Below are 17,483 nucleotides of genomic sequence, written 5' to 3' on the forward strand. Positions count from 1 at the left end.
CAATTAAAAATTATTAATATAGAGTTAGGAGGTTGACGTGACAAAAATTACTGAAAAATCAATACGAAAAGTAAATCTCGGTTAAATAATAAAATTTCATATATAATGGAGTGATGATCAACTCATTGATATAACTCTTTGTTAACAGTTGGAACTCGTTTTTCCTTTTGTAAAAAACACAAAACTTTCGTGTTTATGTAATGGAAGTCCCTACGGGCTTGGGGAGGGAAAGCCGTGTCAAGGCCTTTCCGGGTTAATTGCCTAGAGGTCGGGTGCGAAGTTGCAATTTTTAGCATTTTTGTCAAATCGTACCTTTTCCCATGTGAATTATTACAAAACCGGGAGCTGAAATTGTTGAGTAAACTCGCTGACGATAATTTTCACCGTTCACAAGGGAGATTATTTCTAAACGTGAACTTTTTAAGCTAAGTTTATATAGAGAGCGTCCGTTTTAGATGACCTGGTTGAATTTCTGTTGAACCAATGACGCTATAAAAAAAAAGTTTAATAATTTTTAGTGTAGAAATGTGTGGTGATTAGTGACCGTTAGTCGATGATTATTCGGAAATCGTGAGATGCGGTCCTGCGTGATGCAGATTTCAGAAAAACATTTTCTTTGTCGTTCCAACGTTTCGATCTTTATTGAGATCATCTTCAGGGCCTGGAATGGCACAATTACACAGAAAACAAACACTGTGAGTTAGTAGAAATACTTTGATTGAATATAAAAAATATTTTTTGCATTGTAAAAATTCACTTTTTTCCACATCCTACATGTATTTGTTAAATTTAAACAATGTTTTTAAATCCCAGGCCCTGAAGATGATCTCAATAAAGATCGAAACGTTGGCACGATAAAAATGTTTTTCTGAAACCTACATCACACCAGACCGCATCTCACGATTTCTGAATAATAATTTTTAGTCCAGATTTAAATTTATACTTTTTTTTAGAAAACAAATATCTAGGGTACCTCAGGCTGAGTTAAACTACAAAATTTCAAACATGACCCTATACATCCTTACTATTTTTAAATATTTTGTACGCTGAAAACAATGGTGAAATCGGATTTTAAATTGGTCAAAAAATGACAAAGTTATAGCAAAAAATTCTTCATAAGAACGGAAGACTTTTCTTATTATTTTGATAGCTTGTTTCTCTTCAAATGCCATTTGACGGTGAGATCAATTATCGGCGGGGTTTAAGCGTTTCATTCCATTCACAGATTGATTTCAAGCATTCGAAGCAATTTTGTGAAAAGCCCTACGCAAATTGACGCAATTATATTAGTGAAGAGGGTCGGAGTCGGCGGGAATCAATTAGCCCTCAAGTCAGTGCGAAACTTATCCCGAGGGCCCTCATCGAAAAGTCCTAATTATTGCTGGAGTGGCTGTAATGAATTATTTATCGCCGGTCATCCTCTCGGCCGTGTTATCGACGGATTCTTTGGAGATAAAGCGTTATGTACTTAAAAACATTTACCTGGTTGTGCGGCTGTTCGATAATCATTTCCTCGCTGCTTGGCGCCTGAAAATAAAAGATAAAATTAAAAGACGGCTTTCTAAAAGGTTTACAATGGGGTGCTGTCTATATGTGCACTTCATGCACCTCGGAACTTTCAAAAGTGATTGAAGAACTAATGTTATGTGACGTGGATAAATTGCAATACAAGTTTGTATCTAATGATGATGTTTTGTTGATTTATCGACCAACTTATGCAGATAATGTTCTTTTGATTGTTATCAAGGATGTTGTCAAAGAAAATACTTTAAATTTAAAAAATTCAGTTTTTTACGGTAAAAAAACGGTTTAAGCATTGACACTGTAAGGTGAAGGTCCCGGGTTCGAATCCAGCGGCCCTGCATTCGAACCCGACATACAAATGGGTTTTTTTTTCAAAAACACCGGAATCCTGAGGGTTGATACGACCTCTGCTGTTGGGAACCCTCGTTTAAAAAAATTAGAATTTTTTCTCAGGTACGTTTTATATCCTGTTCAGAGATGGAGCTTTTACCAAATTTTCCCTCTCCTTTGCATTCACAGATCATACTAAATTATTAGCTATAAATCTCTTTTTTTAAATAAATTGCAGTTTGATATAAATGGGTTAAGTTCAATATATAGGATTTTAAACGTTGGCCATACATGTTTTTAGTAAAATGTATATAAATATATATGATTATTTATTTAATCTGGCCTGGTGAGATGTAGGTTTCAGAAAAACATTTTCTTTATCGTGCCAACGTTTCGATCTTTATTGAGATCATCATCAGGGTCTGAGATTTACAAACATTGTTTAAAATTAACAAATACATGTAGGATGTAAAAAACAGTGAATTTATACAATACAAAAAATATTTTTTATATTCAATCAAATGTATTTATATTGAAAAATGGCAAAAGGAGGGAAAACTCATAAGGTGGGGTTGAGATGGGGAGTTGATGTCCGAGTGGATCGAGGTCACGATAGCTCAGGTGGTAGAGCAGCGGCGTATCTAGCCGAAGGTCGTGGGTTCGAATCCCTCTCGTGCCATTAACTTTTTTTCATCTCAACTAAAAACCTTAATTAATTGTCTTGTATTTATATTCTTATTTATTAACTACTTATTTGGATTGCAATTTATCTGTTAGGTTTCGTGGTCCGATTGACCAAATAAATTCTTTTCAATTGATTAATTTTTAATTAAGGTTTTGGTCGAGATAAAAAAGTCAGTGTCAGGAGCGGGATTCGAACCCACGTCCTTCGGCTAAATACGCCGCTCCTCTCCCACTTGAGCTATCGTGACTTCCATTCACTCGGACACCAACTTCCCATCTCTACCCAACCTTTCAAATTTTCCCTCCTTTTTGCCATTTTTCAAATGTCGTGTGTCAATTAGGTTTCGTGGTCCGATTGACCAAATAAATTCTGGAAAAATGAATGGCAAAAAGGAGGGAAAATTCAAATAGGTGGAGTTGTGATGGGAGGTAGGTGTCCGAGTGGATCGAGGTCACGATAGCTCAAGTGGTAGCGTATTTAGCCGAAGGTCGTGAGTTCGAATCCCGCTCGTGACACTGACCTTTTTTATCTCGACCAAAACCTTAATTAAAGAAAAATCAATTGAATTTGTAATTTATGTCGTACTCCTCCCAGGATATAAACCGTACCTGAGAAAAACTTCACAATAGTCATTGTTTTATTTTTTTTTTATTAATTACCTGTGATATTTTGTAAAACTAGACTGGTCATTTCATAGTGGAAAAGGTGAAAAAAAAATGAAACGGGTTTCAGTGTTAACATGAAAATAAAATAATTTAAAGTTATACACGTCTGATTAAAAATCAGTAAATACAAAAATGTTTGTCTTGTTGTAATATATATTTGATGTTAAATTCGCAAAAATTAAAATATATAATATATTCTTTTGTACAGCCCCATTCTTTTGTAAAGTGAAGAAGGTACAATAATGTTACGCAGGCTAGGCGAAGATTTAAAATTAAAAATGTTTTCTTTGACGACATCCTTGATAACTACCAAGAGAACATTATCCAATGATGATGATTCAAGCAAATGGGTTTACCTTTGTTTTTAAGAAGACACCACGAATATGTACAAAGAAAAGAAAATAGTAAAGTTATAGAAAGTGATCTATACTAAAAAGCTTCTTAAAGGATAACTGAGTACGGTTCACTAATTACAAACTGGATTATGTTGCTAAAAGGGTTCGTAACGTATTGAAACATGAACTTGGGCAAAAATCTCCCGCCGGGGTTGGGTTCCAGGAAGGGGATAAATTGGAAGGGACTCGCTGATCCTCAAGGCACACAATGGGATTAGACGAGAAGGGAAAAGGGCAGTTTATTTTTAACATTTAACCTTCCACGCCGAGGTTTTGTCGATGTGACCGATAAATTTTACCAATGCAGTTTACAACAAAAAAGAAAGATCGACGCGGGTTGGAAAAGGTTTTGTGGAAGGCAAACAGATTAGGGTTGATCCATTAAGCGGGATGATCAATTTGCTGATATCTCCTTAACTATTAGAATTATTGAGTAAATAAACCTCAAATTTATTTACAACACAAAACGTTATATTGTGAATATACTGTTCTTTAATAGTATTGCCATGAAGTTTCCATATAAAGAAAAATCTCCAATACGTGAGATTAAGCAAAGTTGTACAATTGCAAATAAATTTCCAACCCCTTTACAACTCACAAATATGCTTGTAACTCGAAAAAACAAAACATGGATTAATTATCAAAATTATGCATACAGATGTACAAGCTACATAAAGCATTATGTATTAGGGATGATAGCGTCAAGCTAAAGCGGCGAGCTTAACGCCAACTTAACTGCGCTGACATTAATCTCATTGTATGGAGGGCTTTGAATTATTACGAATGGTTATTATTTTAATGTATAACAAATTGTAGCAAATGCGCTTCTCTGTTTTTTCTTTTTTGTGTGTATTGTATTCCTGGATTATACACTGCACCAAATTTTCTTTTTTTTTTGTCTTTACTTTTCCCTTGGCCAATGACGTATCAGCCTTCGAGGTTGATTTAGTGGTTGGAGGGAGTTGTGACGTAGACGAGCATTGATTGATGACGGGAAGGAGTTTTTACATGAATGTTTGGTTTCGTTTTAGGTTAGATTGACTTTGATTAGATTTTACTAGTGACGATTGACTTCGTTTTCCTAGTATAAGCCCCAGGGGTCTTTCTAGCTCCTAAGATATAAAGGAGGCAGGTGTTCTGACTGGAAGCCGAAGTGGGGTAGGAAGATTTTTAAAAGGAAAAAGCCCTCTTGATACATTTATTTTTACTGTTTCTAATGCGCCATGTCGTGCACCATAATTCACTATCAACTCCCTATAGGATTGAAAGCACGGTGTGCTTGAATGTGTGATGAAGATAAGCATGTCATAGGCATAGGAGCCGGAGAACGGAACTAACGAAACTACCTCAAGGGAACATATTTACAGATTAATTCAGCACTTCGGTTCCTGAAAAAACAGTGACATATATATAGAATTTAGGTTCTAGATTGACGGGAGGAAAAAAAATCTTGATATAAGCCTGAGCGCAATGTGATAAACGCGAAAAACGCAATGATTCTGGTGGACAGCAGAGGATAAGATTGATACGGTGTTCTAAGGATTAATGGTGCTGGAGGTGAAAAAAGAAGCAAGAGGGAGATTACAAAATCATCCATTATAGTGGGGAAAGGAGCTAACATTAGGAATCGAAATTCCTGAAGGATTTTCACACTAAAATTTATTGCGGTTTGATGTCGATATGCCATCATTTTAAAGTAGGTCGCGCTGAACGAAATTTTGGAGTTTGTGGTTGCTGTTCATAAGGTCCATGATTTTTCTTTGGTAGTAGCAAAAACTAATAGCCAATGAAGCATAGCATATTAAACAGGTTGAATCCTTTTTTAAAAAAAAGATAGTTCCTACTCACAGTAAGTTGTTTTGGAACGATTCGGATATCGAGCCCTTTAGCTCATCATCAGATTGAATGACTTCCAAAACCACGTCTCTCGACATGAACTGCAAAAGTGAACCCGCCGATACCTCCGCCAACGCGACGTTCTAAAAGAGCAGCTGGTTTTTCAATGGCGCTCAATTTGAACGAGCGAAAAGCGGGAATTATAACACAAATATATATTGTAATAGTAAATACTGAAATAAATTAATTATAAATTAGTGATTAAAGATAAAAGATAAAAAATTAGAATGATACCATAATATTATTAAATTATTATAAAAATATTAAGGTATCATTGTAATTTTTTATATTTTATCTTTAATCACTAATTTATAATTAAGTAAATACTGTAAGAAATTAATTATAAATTAATTTGTTATTATTTTTATAATAATTGAATAACATTAAGGTATCATTCTAATTTTTTTTTTATATTTTATCTTTAATCACTAATTTATTAATTTCTTATAGTATTTCCTTAAAAATAATAACAATTAAATTAATTATTTTAATTGTTATTATTTTTATAATAATTGAATAACATTAAGGTATCATTCTAATTTTTTTATCACTAATTTATCAATTTCTTATAGTATTTCCTTAAAAATAATAACAATTAAATTAATTATTTTAATTGTTATTATTTTTATAATAATTTAATACTATTATGGTATCATTCTAATTTTTTATCTTTTATCTTTAATCACTAATTTATAATTAATTTCTTACAGTATTTACTATTATAATATTTATTTGTGTTATAATTCCTGTTTTTCGCTTGTTCAAATTGAGCGCCATTGAAAAACCAGAACTGCTCTTTTAGAACGTCGCGTTGGCGGAGGTATCGGCGGGTTCACTTTTGCAGTTCATGTCGAGAGACGTGGTTATGGAAGACCTACAACTTGATGATGAGCTGAAGGGCTCATAATTCGCATCGTTGCAAAACAACTTTCTGTGAGTAGGAACTATCTTTTAAAAAACAAGGTTTGAACACCACACTCACTCCATCATTCATCATTTCTATTAAACAGGTTAAAAGGTAATGTAAGATGTAAGGTGCTAAACGCTTAAAAAAAATACCTAGGACTAGGAGGAATAATGTCCAAGTGCCATCAATGCATAGGAAGAGGTACTGAGTGAAAATTTAACGATGGTTAGGCGTTAACCATAGGGTTTCGTAGAACGAGAGGAAGGATGAGAACTAAAAGGAATAGGAATTGTATCCTTTTCTTAAGAATGATAGTCTTTGGAGGTATAGTCTATGTAGTCTATACGTATGTTCTTTTCCATGTCGTTAGAACTCGCTTTTGCGTGATCTAAGATGGTGCTGCATACTTAGAAAACAGGTACCTAAGCCTACGCCACTGACCATAGATTAGGAAGGACTAGGTGTCCAAGGGCCACAATTTTAGAGGAGGAAGATATGTTTTTTGACCGTGGACTTTACATCCTTTGTAGTACCCATTCTTGTCTATCCGAAGAATAAGCGTGTACTTTGCCAATCATTGCCTTGGCACACATTTTGTTTGAAAGGTTCTCTAAGAAGGAAGAGGTTCGAAAGTTTATTTTTTTTTAAATGCGAGTTAGATTAGAAAGTGATTCAAGATGTAAGGTGGAAGTGACATTGAATGGAGTTTGGTTATATGAACGGAGGGAGTAGACTTCAACTTAGAATTTAAAAATGCACATTATTAACCATCACATGCAATAACTAGGAAGTTCCAAACAGTTGTTCCTTCGAGTCTTTACATTTTTTTCTGTTTGATTACATGAAAACGAAAAGTTGGAAATGAAAAGACATCGCCCTGTGAGATTTATGTCATTTAATTTAGAAGGCGGAGCCCATTCGGTGCCGCCGGTTTTTGAATAATGAAGGGTCAGTTACGATCCATCACAGTGCACGGGTTGAGCGGTATTCAATTTTTGCCATTCCGTTTCAATACATTACAGGGAGAGAGTGCATTAAAAAGGTGCCTTATCGTCTCAGAATAAGGTTTTAGTATACATAAAACAAATACCTGTTTGCGAAACGAAGTGATATTCTTTTGTCTTTACAATCGGAAGCTCTGCAACGGTAAAGCAAAAATAATTCCCTTTATGATTTATTTACCCTCCCATAAAAAAAACATACATAAATAACACTTAAAAAAAGGTTATATTTATCACTAAATTTTCATCATTCCTATGGAAATATCACTAATCTACGAACAATTACCTTACATAAACAAATTTTGGAAAGAAAAAAACTATCTACGAGTATAAAATAAAAAGCAGTATTTTGTAAACAAAATATTGACTTGGGTTAAAAAGTGTACTCGATCAGTGTCTGACAAAGACAAAGAATGATGTATATGCCTATTTACTGTTAATAATGTATTTTTAATGCCGTTGTGATAAATCTACTTCGATCGCTCTTACATACTGTAAAATAAAAACGGTTGTAATAATAATTTATAACTATATACAAAAGATATATTCCCAAGACTGTAAATTCTTGGTGTTTGCTGTAAACCGTCTCTAGCGTTCATTCATCATCATATCATCAGAAGTGTCGAACCGCTGGTAAATACTGTAAAAAATTGTGGACCACCAGAAAAAAACAACTTCGAGATTGATTGATTGCGAGTAAAGTTCATACAACATTTCACTCCCCCCTCTCACTCTCTCTCCCTCTCACTCTCTCTCTCACTGTCACTCTCACTCTCTCTCTCTCACTCTCCCTCTCTTGGTGTGTTTGTATGTGTAAAACAGAAAAAGGAGTGGGTTAAAAACATTCTTCTCTATTAACCACCCCCTTATTAACTTTACAGCATGTACGTATCCGTCGAGTTATTAAATTACGTACGTACAATCTAACCTAATTATGTACTTTGTTAACCACCTTCGCCCTAACTCATCTACACAGCTACATTTGAACTAGAAACGATTAGTAAAGTGTAAATCATACTACACGTCAACATTGAAAAAAAAAAAAAAAACTCCTTGACAAAAACCTATAAAACAGTACAACTTGGAAGCATTGGAATTTATTATATTATATCCGTTATATTTAGTGGTCTATTGATCAAATTACTTCTTTCAATTAATTAATCTTTTTATGTAAGGGTTTGGTTGAAATGAAAAAGTTAGTGCCACGAGCGGGATTCGAACCCACGACCTTCGGCACAATACGCCGGTGCTTTACCAGTGCTCTACTTCAAAGTCGTGAAGTCACGATAGCTTAAGTGGTTAGAGCAGCGGCGTATTAAGCCGAAAGTCATGAGTTCGAATCCCAGTCTTGACAATAACTTTTTCATTTCAACCAAAACCTTACACAAAAAGGTTAATTATTTGTAGAACGTCCACAATATTACAAGGTATTTTTGGTTATTACTTATTTATCAAATTTAATATTCGAATTTCAGAAAAACTGATTCTCTTTCTTTGTACCCCGAGCCTAGGGAATTGTCAGCATCTTCTGGTACCTAACAACGAATTGTATTTTACGATGTCTAAATATAATGTGTCCTATAATGTGTGGTGATTAGTGACCGTTAATCGATAATTATTCAGAAATCGTGAGATGCGGTCTGGTGTGATGTAGGTTAGAAATACTGTGATTGAATATAAAAAATATATTTTGCATTGTATGAATTCACTTTTCTACATCCTTAATGTATTTGTTAAATGTAAACAATGTTTGTAAATCCCAGGCCCTGAAGATGATCTCAATAAAGATCGAAACGTTGGCACGATAAAGAAAATGTTTTTCTGAAACCTACATCACACCAGACCGCGTCTCACGATTTCTGAATAATGGCCTATAATTTTGTCAACTACTGAATCAACAAGAACTTTCACCCTATTACGAGTTATAAAGTGGTGGTAACACTATTTTACTCTATTTTAAACTTATAATTATTAAGACAGATCAAAACTAGTGAATTACGTAACGGGAAGAACAAATATTTCAGCAGATTTTAAGAATAATAGTATTGATAATCAAAATTAATATAAACTGGACAAAAGAAAAACAAATTCACGAATCAAAGGTAATTTTAAATTGTTTAAACTGACATCAAGTGGAAATATCTATTAAACTAACAATGGTCAGTTCGAGGAACAAAAATTTAGTAAATAAAGAGAGACGGCACAAAATAAAAGCGAAAATTGGGAAAATGAGCAATAAAATGAAATTGTTTGCTGTGACAGCGAGGAAATTCGATATGAAATTAATTGAGTTTTCAACTACAAAACCAGGTACAGCTCTTGACTCGCTGAAAAACAAAATTGCATAAAATTGTCGGACAGTACGATGGCAGACGGATTATTGCACTTTTCAACGCATAGAATAAACTCGATTTCGAAGGTATTAATAACCACAACATAAAAAAAAGACAGAAGACCAAAGAATTAAATTGAAAAATAGAATGGAGATATGAGAAAACCACAGAGATTCATTACGATGATTCGTTTTGCCTCCTAAACCTGGTCCTACCCAAGCGACTTCAAACATACAAGACCAAGAATACCTGCGGTTAATCAACGACTGATGGAAAAGTGGAGTACAAGACTTGGGGAAAGTGTACATTTACGTTGAAAAAACATTCTTACCCTCCACTATACATTAACTACAGACTTCCACTCAAGTCAGATATTTGGGAGTACACCTAGACAGCAGACCGACAACGAATGCTTAAAAGACTTAAAAGACGACAACTCTGCATAGGACTTGGACAGCTACTGAGACTTTGATGACCGAAATGAGTCTTGACCGTCAAAACTCAACAAACCGTACATCGACCACTTTGGACATATCGAGTAGAACTCTGCGGCTCAGCGAGCCTTCCGACATTCCAACAAAAAGACCTCAGACGAATAGTCAAAACTCCTTACTACGTCAAAAACCTCATATCCGTAGGTACAACATACATTTTCTGAGAGAATCTCCTGCTTCCAAAAGTTTCACAGAAAGCTCTCGCGTTCCATCCATCCTCGACCTACTGCCATGTCGACCTAAACGATGTCTTCGTCCCTTAATCTCACATATTGAATGCCAGCTGGTTTCTCTTAATGTGTCCTCTGGGTGCCTTGCAGGCCATAGGAATAGGGATAAGAGAGGCGACCAGGCCTACTGCACCTCGACCTTTATAGAACTATTGTACCCCTCTGTTAATTATAACTCACTGGCCAGCTTCAGGCTATTAACCAACCTCCACAGCTTTGCCAGAAGTTCATTGGTGTAGAATCTTGCTTGTGATTTTTCTTGTTCTAGTTGCATGAACCTGCACCTACATAGACCTTCGCAGAAACATAAAATGTGTTATGCGGTTTCCTTTTTGAAGTTCTGCACAGTGTTTCTTCTGTCTGTACTCCTATCCAATGCATATGCTTTCTTAAGTGGCAGTGCCAGAGTCCAACCAGAATCCTGGTTCGGTTGCCTTCCAGTAATTCTTTTGTAAGTCTTGCGGATGGTCCTTCTATGAATCTCTTGTGGTAAAGTTCCACCAGGTTTTGGACCCATTAAGGATCCATTTCAAGATGTATCCTCTCTGTTTTGCTTGCAGGCCATAGTGTCAGTGTTGTGACTGGGAGAGAAAAAGTACCTATGCACGTAATTGTAATATGAATTTTGATATGTACAGGCTATTTATTTACAAAAATTTCGGAAAAAATAAAAAAAATCGAACAGTGAAGGAGAGAAAGTTTCATGATGAAAATAACGGATCAACAATTGACCAGCGGCTAAATAAATTAATCAAACTAAAACAAAAATAAAACCTAAGAAATTGATTCTGTCAATAAACGGACACAAAATGGCAAAAAAAGCGAACACAATAAGAAAAAAAACTTTCGGATTTAAGTGTGGTGATTATTAGTGACCGTTAATCGATAATTATTCCAAAATCGTGAGATGAGGTCCGGTGTGATGTACAATATGTTTCAGAAAAACATTTTCTTTATCGTGCCAACGTATCACCAGACCGCATCTGACGATTTCGGAATAATTTTCGGATTTAAGATCGCGACTACCATTATTGTTAATGAAGCAAGGATGATTGATCGTCATCCTTAAAATCATAGATCTGTCAGGCAATTCCGGTAAATTATGATGGAACGGATAGAGAACCATCGCCACGAGCTTTCTAGATTATGCAAAGATTACTTCCGAATGGACGGACACCAGACATGCAAAGTGATCACTCCACGATCACGGACAAAATATACACCCAAAGAAGTAAAATCTGTCAATTCAGAGACAATTTTAACTCAAATTTATTCATTATATTATTAATTTTATGCATTTTTAGTTTTGGATTTCTTTTTTTCAAGTGCCTCAAGGAAAAGCTGTATATAAAGCACAACTTTTCAGGATTACTATTTTAAAGTTTAGAACTTTCGTATTACATCTATTATACTTCAAAACCTTCTAGAAAAAAACATTCGTCCCTCGTTTTGCCGATTCGTCTGCTCGTTCCCTCCAGCCCAACTTGTCCTGGTACAAAGACGACAACCACCGTTTTTCCGGGACACTCCAATTTACTCTAACTCTAATAAGAGAACGACGAGAGGTCCACCGAAAATCTGTCATGAATAGCCGAAACCGCGCTCAGGAAATCGGTACAGAGGAGAGAGTCAACATGACATAATTAAAACTCTGCATTTTTTCCAATCTGATGAACCTGAATAACGTCACATGAGCATACCCTTAAAAATGGGAATAAATTTGAAAAAGAAAAACAATTTTGTAAAAAATAACAAAATGGAGGAAATATTTCCGACCTTTGCTCGATGGATTCCTGTCATACCACGGTCTCATATCCATTGACCAAAACAATGTACCTGAGATGAAAAACAACGTCAAAAACAATCCTCGGTGAACAGACCGTTAAATCTCTAAAACCCCGACTCGGCGATTTAACCCTCTTTAGGCCTGAAGTGCTATCCACCAGACTACAAAACCGCACAAAGGGACAGAGGCGGAGAAGTTAATTAAACGGAAGAGCACTTCCAGAAAACCGATACTCACGCATGTCACTAACGAATATTAAATTAACAACTAAACTAACAATTTCTCTGAGATGTTTGTTTATGTAACGACATCGTAATTCGCATAATTCCGTACGATTCGCCATCCCCTCATCCGCAAATGAACACTGCGGCCGTGCTGAATTCCCACAGTGGAGGAAGATAACTGGCCGATTAGCTCTTTCGCACGTTCTCCCATTGTCAAAATTCACTGGATTATTCTGAATTATATAAAGGGAGTATATTTAATACGAGTCAAAGTTCAGAAATGGACATAAATTAATTCTATGACAATAAGTATGTTTAACATGGTTTATCTCGCGTGTACTAAGTGTAAAACGCTTTATTCGATTATAATTCAATTAATTACTATGGTATTATAAAAAACATTTTTTATGTATTTATATAAATTACTAAAATTAACAATATCTGCTACTCTTCAAAAAAGTACGCAGTCGTTTCCAATGCAGTGAACCGTACGGTCCACACCAATAAAAATTTATGCTGAACACTATTTTTTGTGCATAGTGTCCATGGCACTTCCCTTGATAATAGTTTTGGGATTAGATCGGTTTTCAGTTTTGAGATGACCTCTTCAACTACAACTTCAAATAGACTGCATATTTTGTTTTAACCTAAAACATCCTGACATAGTTACATCCCATTAAGAGCTTTGGACAGAAGATTAGGACCGTGGCCTGATAGGACGAAATTAAAATTCACAATAGATGGCTTTTAGTAAATTCGAAATGCTCTATGTAAATGATCTACAGGCAAATTTTAAGCCTAAGAAATTCACAAACTGCTTTACCACAAGAGTTTTTTTCTTGCGAGCGTTCGGATATGTCAACTCATCGCAACTGGGTAGTTTTCACCAACATGCCATGAGTTCGGTCGTGTCTGGTCACCTGGTCTGCCAGTCCGAATTTTGGTCGGCCAGACATATCGGCCACGCCATAATCAGTCTTGGCGTCAGGCATGCTATTTCTGTCTGGTCCATTAAGTTCGCGCAAGGTCTTTCTAGGATTACGTAACCAAATGGTCACGTCTGGTCCGTCTGTGGAAAAGAAAGCGGTCATTGGCATGGTGATCGTCATCAAATCCAGCCTGAAGATGGAGACAAACCAAAATGATATTGAGAATACAGCTTATTGCTAATTCAAAGGAGGCCTTCAATAATACACCAGTACTTTTCAATAGAAAGTATTATGGTGAGATGTCCTCTTGAGGTCTGAGTTGTGATGACCTGACGTTTCCGATCAAATCGTCTACCTTCGCTGTCTGGTGTATGGTTCAATATGACTTCTTTTCGAGGATGCTTTTTGATAATATGAATACCACAAAAAGAGTTTTCGGCGGTGTGGCAGCCTCTTCCTCGCAACACCTTACCAGCATCCTTCCTTTCTCTCTATTTACCCCTTTACTCTAATGACCCTGATACCAATTTATAGAATAGCTATATCTAATTTAATAGAATATATAGAATAGCTCTATTTTCCGTATCAAACTTGTTTAGTTCGGTGTTTCAACCAGGACCTTTCCCATTCTAATGAGAACATTTGACACCCGCTTGAAAAGTACATGTGATTATCCATATACCAAAAACAACAGGGTACCTAAGACGCGCTGCCGAACTTCTAGCTAGCACAATTCTCATATCGGTTGGCATCCGACTCGCTCACTGAAAAATTAGATATAAAATATGCATAGCGATAAATTGGAATAAACTGGCTCCCTGCCGAACTACTTGCTCTATATGAGGAGCCAAGGAATGGCTCCTTTCAATTACGCGAGATTCATCGTGCGACCTTTCTTGACGTGATTTGTTCGTTACTGCCCATATTGCATTTCATCATAGGAAGCTACCCATCGTCTGGCTAAATTTATAAGTAGCGAGAAGCCGAAACGCGTCTAAGGCCAAAATTGTCAGAAACGGCCGAATTGTAGCTTCATCACAGAATCCAAAATAAAACCTAAGCTCCTTACTCGTCTAAAATGATTTTGAATCTATGGCTATTAAATTATTTATTAAACTTAACATTCAAATTTCGAATTTCGAATTCAGACAAAATGGTCCTCTTTCTTCGAACACTAGCCAATACCCATTAGTCAACAATATTCAGGGTGCTAAGTGAGGAGAAACAACCTTGATGAAACGTTATTTCCTTGCTTAAGTGTTAAAGATGTCAGAGGATAGTTTAATTATATACTATATTATTTCTCCATCAATTGTACCGTCATTAATAAAGTGTGATAATGTTAAACTAATAGCTTACATAAATCTTTGGTGGTTGTTATAATTGGAGAACAAAGTTTATGAGTGCTTAACTAGATGGGATTGGGCGAACCGTCTTGATTCGCCATTTGAGCCAATTTCTAATAAACAAGAAACATAAATAGTTTTCATTTTTCATTCAGGTCAGGCGAAATGGTCTAATAGTCATGCAACACCAACTGTCTTAGCTGGAGTCGTTTCGACTATGGCCCAGCGTCATAACGCTATTCTCTAGGGTAAAGAAAAAAACCTTTTTTTTTCTTTTTAAATATTGTAAGTCTTGAAAAGCTTGAAATTCGGCAATAGTCAATAAAGCGGTGTGTTTTCCGCCGAAACGGGAAGGGACTTGATAGACCGAGGGCGAGCTATTGGCATTTCCACTCAGCCCGTTTACGCTTATCGGCCAGTTGGCCTCAATCAACGTTGATAAAACTGCAAGAACCGAGGGGAGAAAATGAAAAAAGATAAGGGAAAATAATTTCACACTGGGAGAAATACAGGGCTAAAATGACTGTGCCCTTTCAGCCAGATGGTCACACTTACCGAAATATAACCAATCGTATAAAAACATTATGGACAACCCTTAAAACTGTTTATTATGAATATACTAGGCTCTTAAATCTTAAAAGTTTTTCTCCTAAAGTTAAAATGGCGATATTTTCATTTAATATTTTTACATTTTTTAATTATTTGCTTAGCTCTACCTAGCTGATTCCAGAGTTATAAGAGGGATGAAAAAAGGGTAGATAATAAAAAATTACATATTGAACGAGAATTTGATTGGTTTTGTCGTACAACAGACCGCAAGAAATCAAGAAGCGGTTGATTCGGGGAAGTTAATTAATTTCTAAACGAAACCCCGATATTAAATTCGCAACGTCCTACACCCTAGTAAATAAACAAGCAAAGTATTATTACATAGTATATATAAAATAACATGTAGCCAATATATCTCTTTCTTATTATAATTATTATATCTCTATCTACTAGCATTAGCTGATGAAACATTTTCCTGTTAGGAGCAAAATATTTTGTAAAATAACTTATTTGTAGCCTGTGCACATTAGGCAAAATGTATTTTGTAAAAAAGTGGTGGCATTTTATTTAGGGGCATCAAGACAACAGCACCGCTTCTTAGTAGTCAGTCATTCTTGGAAAATGCTGCACATCACAGCCTGAAGACGGAGTGGATAATTGTCTCTTTCTAATACCAAGAGTAATTCGCTAACGGGGTTCTGGGGGCCAAACCAGAGGTCTTTCAACTCAAGTGAATATTTCATTCTATCTTACTTTTAGATCCCCTCCTTACATTCAACATCCCAACACAAAATTACCCCTAAAGCAAGGTCTTAGACGATGACTGCGTTAATAGTGACAGGGATAAAACAGGTGGCCACAAGTCCAACTCGACCTGAGTAGATCCCCCCCCCCCAGTTTTTATAACTCACTGGACAGCTTTAGCCTGTTAATCAACCTCCATAGCTTTGCCAGCGGCTCCTTAGTGAAGAATCTTGCTTGTGGTTGTTCCTGTCCTAGTTGCAATAGCCTGCACCTAAGCAGATACAATAGACCTTCACAGAAACATAAACTGTGTTCTGCGGTTTCCAACTCTTCCTGGCAGTATCTGCACAGTTCGTCTTCTCTCTGTAATCCTATTCGGTATAAGTGCTTTCTTATGTGGCAGTGCCCTGTCAGGAGTCCGACAAGAATCCTTGTTCGGTTGCGGTTACCTTATAGTAAATGCTTTGTAGGTTTTGCGGATGGACCTTCTATGAATCTCTTCGTGTGGTATTATTCCACCAGGTTTTGGACTCATTAGGGATCCATTTTAAGACATATACTCTTTTGTGGCAAGATGGTAAGCCAAAGTAGGGTCAGGACCAAGAGAGTCCATGTTGGCTCCCTCTTTGGCCAACATGTCAACCTGTCCGTCAGGGCCTCCGTGCAGTTCCAAACACTCTTTGCCTTCACCATCGGCCGGGGCCTTTAGTGCTGCCTGACTGTCAGAGAAGATGGCTGTCTTCCGGGAATTTATTCCTAGTATTTTTATTTCCCTGGCGCAGTGTTCAATCACTACGATTTCAGACTGGAAAACTGGAGCATATTTACCAAGGTTTACAGTCAGTTCGGTCTTTGAATTCATCCCGAAGACTCCAGTTCCCGTGCCCTTGTCGGTTTTGGAGCCGTCAGTGTACCAGAAGGAGTTTGCCTTTCAGTGTTCCTATGGCACATTCTTCCCGTTCTGGTGTCAGTACCATGTACTTTTTAGTAAAATTGTATTTTGGTGTAGTGGCATCGGTTTGTCATAATAAGCCAGATACAAGGCAGCCTCCTTTTTTAAATCAACGCCCTCCTATGTCACTCATCGATCTGCGTATCCTCGCTACTCGTGGCAATCACATGGATTCTAATAAAACCCCAAAACAAGATAGACACTGAGTGTCTATCTTGTTTTGGGAGGTCACAGTGTGCAGGAGACATAAGAAACGCCCTTCACTTTCACCACATGTTGTACCTATGGACATTTCAGAAGGAACGAAGCAGACAGGTGCTGCAAACGAAAAGTTTGACTAAAAAGAAGAGGCCCAGAATGCCTCAATAATCTCGACAACTTAAATTAATCTCTAGGCTTTTAAAATAATGTTGTTGCTACTTTATAACTTTTTATCAATACACCTAATTGTAAGAGGGATATTTAATTTTTTGTTAGTTTGGTTTAATTACTT

At 36.3% G+C, this 17,483-nt stretch overlaps 1 protein-coding gene across 5 annotated transcripts in view; it reads right to left on the reverse strand.

Annotated features, from left to right (window-relative positions):
- LOC106667472 (ribosomal protein S6 kinase 2 beta-like) overlaps nt 1-17,483 on the reverse strand; it is a 218,111-nt gene that overhangs the window by 137,965 nt on the left and 62,663 nt on the right. For 4 of the 5 annotated variants that reach the window (XM_024230157.1, XM_024230156.1, XM_024230161.1 and 1 more), the window contains one exon: nt 1,483-1,527. In XM_024230157.1, the coding sequence (XP_024085925.1) occupies nt 1,483-1,527 (45 nt within the window). Of the gene's footprint in view, nt 1-1,482; nt 1,528-7,492; nt 7,541-17,483 lie in introns of all 5 variants that reach the window. The other variant, XM_024230162.1, reaches the window with a different exon arrangement.

The sequence above is a fragment of the Cimex lectularius genome, unplaced genomic scaffold, assembly GCF_000648675.2.
Source record: "Cimex lectularius strain Harlan isolate CLEC.00 unplaced genomic scaffold, Clec_2.1 scaffold307, whole genome shotgun sequence".
NCBI lineage: Eukaryota > Metazoa > Arthropoda > Insecta > Hemiptera > Cimicidae > Cimex > Cimex lectularius.